At 35.7% G+C, this 9,641-nt stretch overlaps 1 protein-coding gene across 1 annotated transcript in view; it reads right to left on the bottom strand.

Annotated features, from left to right (window-relative positions):
* Window positions 1-9,641, bottom strand: part of RGS22 (regulator of G protein signaling 22) — a 174,359-nt gene that overhangs the window by 27,571 nt on the left and 137,147 nt on the right. Inside the window, exons 22-23 of the mRNA XM_024115883.1 lie at window positions 9,293-9,472; window positions 5,005-5,163 (exon numbers count right to left, since the gene is read on the bottom strand). Coding sequence (XP_023971651.1) covers window positions 5,005-5,163; window positions 9,293-9,472 — 339 coding nt within the window. The remainder of the gene's footprint in view (window positions 1-5,004; window positions 5,164-9,292; window positions 9,473-9,641) is intronic.

Genomic DNA, 9,641 nt, shown 5'->3' with positions numbered 1-9,641 from the left:
GAAATTGAGTTATTTGTAGTCAGGTGGATGGACCTAGAGTCTGTCATACAGAGTGAAGTAAGTCAGAAAGAGAAAAACAAATACCATATGCTAACACATATATATGGAATCTAATTTTTTTTTAAAAGGGCTCTGAAGAACCTAGGGGCAGGACAGGAATAAAGATGCAGAAGTAGAGAATGGACTTGAGGACAATGGGAGGGGGAAGGGTAAGCTGGGATGAAGTAGGAGAGTGGCATTGACATATATACACTACCAAAGGTAAAACAGATAGCTAGTGGGAAGCAGCCACATAGCACAGGGAGATCAGCTCGGTGTTTTGTGACCACCTAGAGGGGTGGGAGAGGGAGGGTGGGAGGGAGACGCAAGAGGGCGGAGATATGGGGATATATGTATATGTATAACTGATTCACTTTGTTATAAAGCAGAAACTAACACACCTTTGTAAAGCAATTATACTCCAATAAAGATGTTAAGAAAAAAGAAACTCAGAACAGAAAAAGATTAAAAAATTTTAAAAGGCAGTGTAAAATGACAGTTTACTGAACTTAAAAAAAGACTGAAAAAAATAAAAATCTCTCAGAAATGAAGCTATAAGGTACCCAAGGGTTCATGAATATCGATCATAAAGAAAGTGTATATATACATATATACACACATATACGTAATATGAATATAAATTCCCCTCTTCCAAAGTTGGCAAAAGATATAAACATACAGACTCAAGAACTTGAGTAACGCTCAAACAGAATCAACCCAAAGAAATCTGCACAAGACACATCATAATCAAAATTCTGAAAACTAAAGACAAAGAAAAGAATCTTGAAAGCAGTAAGTGAGAAACAATACCTTACTTACAGGGAAAAAAGAAAGACGAAAATAATAAATCTTGGAACATCAAAAAGGAAGAAAAATAGCAAGAGCAAAAGTAGGGGTAAATACAGTAGACTTTTCACCTTAAGTTTCCTGATTTATGTTTGATGGTTGAAGCAAAAATTATACAATTTTCTGATGTGGTTCTCAATATATGTTGAGAAATATTTAGGATAATTATAAACAGGTGAGGGGAAAGAGACTTAAAGGGAGGTAGTTTCTAGACTCAAACTGGTAAAATGTCAACACCAATAGACTGCGATAAGTTAGGCATGTATAATGTGATATCTAAAGCAACCACTGAAACATCCAAACAGAGATACAACAAAATGAAATTCTAAGAAATGTTCACGTAAATCCACAGGAATGTGAGACAAAGGAAATAGAAAAAAAGAAACAGGGAATAAATAAAACAAAAAATAAAATGGCAGAGTTAAGAACTAACATATCAATAATTACATTAAAGATACACAGACTAAATACACCAATTAAAAAACAGAGATTCGTAGAGTGCACTAAAAACAAAAACCAAACATCACCATGACACAACTATATGCTGTTTACAGGAAACTTAATTAAAATATAATGACGTAGGCAGTAAAGGAATGGAAAAATATACCATGTGAAAATCAAGATAGAAAGATGGTTCTGTAGCTTTGGAGAAGTTTGGCAGTTCCTCAAAAAGAGCCATCAATTCAACTTCTAGGTCCCAAGAAAAATTAAAACATGTCTATACATAAGGTTGTACAGAATGTTCATAGCAGCATTACTAATAATAGCCAAAAAGTACATTAACTGATGAATGGATAAGCAAACTGTAGTACAGCCATATAGTGCAATATCAGTTGGCTGTAAGAAGAATAAAGTAGTGAAACATGCTACAAAATGGATGAACCTTGAAAATATCATGCTAAGTGAAAGAAGCCAGCCATAAAAGACCACATGCTGTATGATTTAATTTACATGAAATGTACAGATACAGAAAGTAGATTAGTGGCTTCCAGAGGCTGAGAGGGAAGGAGTAAAGGGGAGTGACTGCTAATGGGTACAGAGTTTCTTTTTGAGGGATGAAAATGTTCTAAAATTAAGTAGTAGTGATGGTTGCACAACTCAGTAAATATACTAAAACCACAAAATTGTACACTTTAACAGTGTGAATTTTATGGTATGTGAATTAAATTTCAAAAAAGCTATTATTAAATAAAAGCACTCAAATAAAAGAAGAAGGAGAAGGAGGAGGAGAAGAAGGCAAGAGTGACTACATTAGCATTTTATTTTAATAGCCCAAAACAGGAACCAACTCAAATGTCCTCTAATGAGTGAATGGTTAAAATGTTGTACAATATACCACAGAGCACTATTCAGCAGTTAAAGAGGACGAACTATGGATATACACAACAACGTGGATGGATCTCAAGGGTATTTACGTAGAGTGAAAACTGCCAGTCTCAAAGAGTCACATATTGTACGATTCGATTTATATAACATTCTCAAAACGACAAAATTTTCTAAATGGGGGACAGATTCCTGGCTAACAGACATTATAATGGGTAACTGGATGGATATGACTTATAGTCACGAGGGACATCTTTGTGGTGCATCTTGAATATAGTGTTGGTTACTTGAATCTACACGTGACAAAATGGCACAGAATTATACATACACCTTGTATCAATATCAATTTCCTGATTTTACTATTGTATGTAGTTAATGTAAGGTGTAGCCACTGGGGGAAACTGGATGATGGGTACATGGGACTTCTCTACTATCTTTGCAACTTCCTGTGAATACTAATTATTTCAAAATAAAAATTTTTCTAAAAAATAATTTGGAATTTGAAATTTAAAAATATAATAGCAATAGCATTATTTTGAACATGAAATACTTTGGAATAAATTTCACAAAATATACTCAAGACCTGTCATGAAAATGACAAAACATCGATGAGAGAAATGAAAGAATAACTAAAGAGAGATAAACTGTGCTCATGGAGTAGAAGACACAGTATTGTTATGATATCAATTCTCAAACTGACCTATAGGTTCATTACAATCCTGATCAAAATATCTGAATAGTTAATATGTGAAAAGTTGTTCCACCCTAATAATAATTAGGTGAATGTAAATAAATGCGTCAGCATGATGACATACCACTTGTCATCAACAGACTGACAAAAATTTCAAAGTCTGAACAAACCAAATGGGGAGAGGTAGGAATGTACATTGACACACGCTCATACTCTCTTACTCAGCCATTCCAAAAACATTTTTATACATGTGAATATGAAGACATTTACAGGAATGTTGTCTGCAATGCTGTTTGTAATGGTAAAAATTGAAAAAAATCCAACAATAAAGAAATAGTTAGGGACTTCCCTGGTGGTGCAGTGGTTAAGAATCCGCCTGCCAATGCCGGGGACACAGGTTCGACCCCTGGTCCGGTAAGATCCCACATGCCGCGGAGCAACTAAGTCTGTGCGCCACAACTACTGAGCCTGCGCTCTAGAGCCCGCGAGCCACAACTACTGAAGCCCTCGCACCTAGAGCCCGTGCTTGGCAACAAGAGAAGCCACCGCAATGAGAAGCCCGTGAACCGCAACGAAGAGTAGCCCCCATTCACCACAACTAGAGAAAGGCCGTGTGCAGCGATGAAGACGCAACGCAGCCAAAACTTAAAAAAAAAAAAAAAGTTAAATAAAAATAGTATATTTATTCATAGGATGGAAATGCAGCAATTAAACTGAATAAATGAGATCTAAGTAGAGCAGTGTGGGTAGAATTAAAAGACAAAATTGAATTTAAAATGCAAGATGTAGAAAGCATAATATGTGCTATGGAATGAATTGTGTCTCCCCAAATTCATATGTTGATGCCCTAACTTCCACTGTGTCTGTATCATGAGATAGGGTCTTTAAGAGGTACTTAAGGTTAAATGAGGTCATAAGGGTAGGGTCCTAATCCAAAGAAATTGTGGCTTTATAAGAAGAGGAAGAGAGAGAGAACTCTTTTTCTCCCCAACTTGTGAGGACACAACAAGAAGGTGGCCATTTTCAAGCCAGGAGGAGAGGTCTCACAAAGAATCGTACTAGCTGGCACCTTGATCTGGGACTTCTAGTCTCCAGAATTATGAGGAAATTAATTTCTGTTGTTTAAGTTATCCAGTCTCTGATATTTTGCTATGGTAGCCTGAGAAGACTAATAAAATATGGTACCATTACGTAAGTTAAAATACATACAAAATAGTCCTCTGGATTGTTTATGAATCCATACACCCATATAAAACACTATCTTAAAAAGGAGCTGGGAGAACATACCCCAAACTTAATGGTTGCTCTTGGAGATGGGGAGGGTAATAGAACTCAGGGCTGGAGTTAAGAGAGTTTACTGTTCTGCAGTATTTCACTTCTTAAGGAAAAATGAAAAGCAAATGAGGAAAATGTTAACAGTGTTTAGTTTGACCTGTGCAAATATGGGTGTTATAATTATACTACTTTTATATGTTTAGATTATCTTTTAAATTTCTTTTAAAAAACACAATAGGGATAAACTTACAAATAAGATGAAATATATTACTTGTTATCCCTTTTCAAGTCAAGTAAAATAGATAAATATAAAGATAGAGGAATTGATAAATGAATGGACAGACTAAAAGACAAATAGGCAGGCTGGACAATTTATGACTTATATTTGTAAATTTCACAGTCATAGATCATTCTCTAATTTTAATATTGAAAATGCTGCCCCCAGTACATAATATTTTTTCATTCATTCATTCATTCCCATATTTATTTGGTAAACAATAATTTATAACTGAGCATGTGCTGGATAGTGGTAGAAGTATTTAATAAGACAGACGGTATCTTTGAGGATCTCAGTCCAGTGAGAAAGACAGATGCAAAAACTTATTCACAAGACAATATAAAGTGTTCTCCAAGAGAGGTACATAGAAGAGATGACATTTGAGATAAATTTAAAATTCAAAAACAAGTCTGAAACCTCTGACTGAAGGCTTTAAAAACCACTAAAATCTGTATTCTATAATTTCTCTGTATTTTTGCTCAGCCCAAATTCTTCTACACGTATCACATAACTTTTAAAAGTCTGATTAAACCCAAAATGATTTTTGTCTCACCTTTGCAAATTCTTCGTCTTCTGTGACTACCATTTTTTTTTTCTGCTTACTATATTCTTGTCTTCTCTCCAAAACACTCATAATTTTTTCATCAGTTAAGTTCTTCCTAAACTCACAAAACTGAGGCCAAAATTTAAACAGAACTCCAAAAATTGTCATCTGTATATAAAACAAAGTATGTCTCAGATTATAGTTTTATACAAATGTACCAATTTAAACTCTAATTCACCATAATAATGGATTAACTATTCTATTCTTTAATATACAGCATGTTTCCTCCAACTTATTGTCTCCAGACATCTTGGTATAGTTTAGTTCAGCACATGCTTATCATCAATGTTTTTTTACTACCAATGAGAAGTCTTTCTTTTAAAAAAAACATACTCTTAAATACAGTTAAAAGTCACTTTATGCTTTATGTTTCCCTATCCAGTTGATTGTATTAATAAAGAATCCATTAGGTCTTTTTAAATAAGAAATTTATGTTTTCTTTGAAAACATATACCAGTTGATCTGCCACACACTCTGCTGTTTTATGCAAGTATTCCAAATATTCAGCTCATCAAGGGGAACTCCTCTCCGGTCCCCTTTCCCTTCTTTTAGAGAAAGAAAATACCATTTTGCCTCTGGAAAAGCTCTTAAACAAAGCTGCAGATCTAAGAATAAATCTTGAGTAACTTTTAAATGATATAATCTCTCTTTTATGTGAGAGCAAGAAAAGTAACATTTAAAAAGCAGAGTGGTATCCTGCACAAATTCTTTCTTAGGACACTCTACATTAAGTGATTAATTGTGATATTTATAGAGATAAGAATTGTTGCTCAAATTCCCATGCCAAGTTTTTCCATTAGTTCCAGAGGCATACATTACTTCCAAGAAGGTAGGACTTGCCACATCAGCTCAAGTCCAACTTTTTGTTGCTGGGAATGGCCTATACCTAATGCCCTGGAGAAAAATGAACTATCCCATTAGGCTCTAAGCCAACTCTTCAGGGGGAAAGTGGAATTTTTAAAAAGTAAATGCTGCAGTGATAAACAGCGTCCTGAATTGATATACTTCATGACTCCTCGTTTCTGTACATGAGTATCATTAGTAAAGCTATTTTCTCCCTTTACAATACTATCTTGTCACTGAATTCTATAGCCTCTTGGGATTGTGAACACAAAAGCTAAACATACTTTATTTGATGAAGTGCAGGCTTTTAAAAAATTTTCATTTACATTTATCTGCCATGCATTTAATTAAGTAATCCCCTTCTCCAATGTTAAACGACTATGGTAGTTTTTATATGCACTTTTTAAACTTAAATACTCCTCCACCTCTATTTACCAACTATTGACCCTACTTCTCAGTTACTCCTCCAAAACCTGAGTCATTCCCAGCTCTCAAATATATTTATTTTCATCTAGAAGGCTTTCCAGTAAAAGTCACCCTATTAGGACACAATTTTTCAAGGTAGACATAAAATTGCTCTATTTCTAAAAGTTGCAATTAGGGTTAATAACATACATGTTATTCATGAAAATTGTCCTGTACCTCCAAAACCTTAAAAGATAACCAAACTGTGGGTAAGTAAATGTTTTAATAAATATAGAGCTACTTTGCTCACTGCCAGCAGATGGGCAATGCTCTAGTATGAGTGAGAAGGGCCAGTGAAAATATGGCTGGGTGATGAAAACTTTCAAGCTATTAGGAATGCAGATGGGGGACAGGCAGATGCTATACTGCAGGGGTCCCCAACCCCTGGGTCATGGACAGGACTGCAGAGCAGGAGGTGAGCGGCGGGTAAGCCAGCAAAGCTTCATCTGTATTTACAGCCGCTCCCCATCATTCACAGTACTGCTTGAGCTCCGCCTACTGTCAGATCAGCTGAATTAGATTCTCAAAGGAGCGTGACCCTTACTGTGAACTGCGCATGCGAGGTGTCTAGGTTGTGCGCTCTTTATGAGAATCTAATGCTTGATGATCTGAGGTGGAGCTTAGGTGGTGATGCTAGCATCGGGGAGTGGCTGCAAATACAGATTATCATTAGCAGAGAGGTTTGACTGCACAGAGACCATAATAAATCAATTGCTTGCAGATTCATATCGAAACCCTATCAGTAAGTGGCAAGTGAAAACAAGCTCAGGGCTCCCGCTGATTCTGCATTATAGTGAGTTGTATAATTATTTCATTATATATTACAATGTAATAGTAATAGAAATAAAGTGCACAGTAAATGTAATGTGCTTGAATCATCCCCAAACCATCCACCCACGCCCCTGCCCCTGGTCCGTGGAAAAACTGTCTTCCACGAAACCGGTCCCTGGTGCCAAAAAGGTTGGGGGCCACTGTTATAGTGAAAACAATACTAAAACAGGCAATTTTTACATTTACTATTCAGCCCGTTTGCTCAACTTTGCTCTCATGTCCAATTTGATCTATTCCTGTCATGATCCATATTCTCACATCATTCATTCATATGTTCAAAAATGTTATTGACTGTCTATTCTATGCCACGCACCCAGGCCACAAAGGCAAATAAGAAACATTCCCTACACTCAAAGACCTTACAGTCCGATGGGAAAGTGAGGCATGAGAATAGCCATTTTCAATTCTGTGTGATAAGTGTTCTGACAGGGACAAATGCAAGATATCATAGAAGCATAGGAGAGAGAAGATGATACTGTAAAAAGCTCTGGAAGCAAGAAAGTAAGCCCTCTTTATGGAAGTACAAATATTTCAGTAAGACTGGGAGACAGATGGCAGGGAGTGGGAAGACATGTGGCTAGAGAAATATGTAGTAAGGAGCTTGGTCTTCATTCTGAAGACAATGGGGAGTAATTGAAATTGAAAGCAGAGAAGTGACATGATCAAATATACAGTTTGAAAAGATGGATCTGTCTGCAGTGAGTTAAATGGTTTTGAGAGAGCCTAGAGGCAGGGAATTCTGGTAATCAATGTGAGACATTGCAGATGTGACCTGAGGTAGCGGCATGGAGTTGGAGAAAAGTAGATAGAATAACAGATAAGAAGGAGACAAATGGATACATATTAGTGACTGAAGATCTCCAAAGGTAAGGAATGAAGGATTGGGAAGACATGAAGATGGCAACCAGATCTCTTGCTTGCATACCTAGGTAGGAGATATGCCATTCTCTGAGATTCCTTACAGAATACAGAAACAATAGATTTGGTGAGGTGAGGCCCCTAAATATTCTCTTGTTTTCTGATACTCCAAAGTCCATATTTAAGATATGTTTGGGACTTTGTTTTGGGAAATCAGGTAGGAGGCATAAACTAGAGGACTCCAATAAAGTTCACTGTCTGCAATCCCTGAACAGTGCGGTGGAACCAACCTACGTAAGCAGCTCCAGACATTCACCATCAGACTTGAGGCTAGGTGGTCTCCTGGCTAACAGGAGACCTAGGCTAGGCTAAGCGATCTTTTCATTAACAGATGCTACAATTCTGACACCATGTTTTTTCTATTTCTCTCTAGCACATCCTCAATCATTCTTCTTTATTTTTGCCTATTCAATGCATAATTGGATTGTTAGTTTACTTTCAGTTCCTTTTAGGACTTAGAACACAGATGGCTTGCAAATGAATATTAAGGAATAATGGTCTTTTTCCATGCTCAAGGGCAATCATACCTTAAATCTCTGTTTCATATCACTTAAATTGTGACATGGCCTTCCCTATTACCCCTATTATAATGTATTTTTCTTAATCATTTTTCAGGAACATCACTAAAAGGCTTTTCAAAATGCAAATAAATTATGTTCAGCAAATCACTGTTTTCTATTCTTTATCCTAAAAAGAAGTAACTTGAGCAGGTTAACAGCCATGATTTTCCTTTCATGAGCTTGTGTACTTTATGTTGGTTGGGTACTTAAATCTCCTCTCACTTATTTTATGAGCTATGTGAATACTCCAACCTTTAAAAATACACAAGTCTTGGGACACACATTTTTGTGGTTGCAGACATTTTAAAAGGAAATATGAATGGTGCGAAAGGAAGGAGGAATTAGCTGCAGTTTTATAAGTTAGAAATAAAATAATAACCATGCAAAGTCAAAGTACAGAATTAAAATAATTGTATTTGCTGTATATTATCATCAACAAAATAGTAAGTTACCAGTTTCTATGTTCTGTGGCACATGCAACATTTTTTAAACTAAATAGAATAACCAAGGATTAGGAGGATGAGAGCCTTGCCAAATATGAATAATGCAAAAACTTTTAAAGAATATCTAGATTGTTTATCTATTTTAAAGTATGCTTACTACATGCCCTGATTTCTTACCTGTGCCTCTCTAAATACATATGGTCCCAACTCCTTCTTGTGTTCAATAATCTTCTGGGCTTGCTGTAATGGAATGTCAATTTGTAAAGCTGGTGGAATACTGGAATTAATAAAGCAGTTGATAATAGTCATGATCTTCTTGTGGATGAGGGACTCATTACAATGAGAATGGCACAAGTCCTAAACAAGGAAGAAAGACAGAACAATATACTATTAATGCATTTATAGAATACTTCATAGAATGTTTCAATATGTCTGCCAGTTTATATATATATATATATATATATATATATATATATATATATATTTAACATCTTTATTGGAGTATAACTGTTTTACAATGGTGTGT

Source organism: Physeter macrocephalus, chromosome 15 (genome assembly GCF_002837175.3).
Source record: "Physeter macrocephalus isolate SW-GA chromosome 15, ASM283717v5, whole genome shotgun sequence".
NCBI classification, from domain to species: Eukaryota; Metazoa; Chordata; class Mammalia; order Artiodactyla; family Physeteridae; genus Physeter; species Physeter macrocephalus.
The sequence above is the reverse complement of the archived record's forward strand: the minus strand, read 5'-3'. Positions and strand labels throughout refer to the sequence as shown.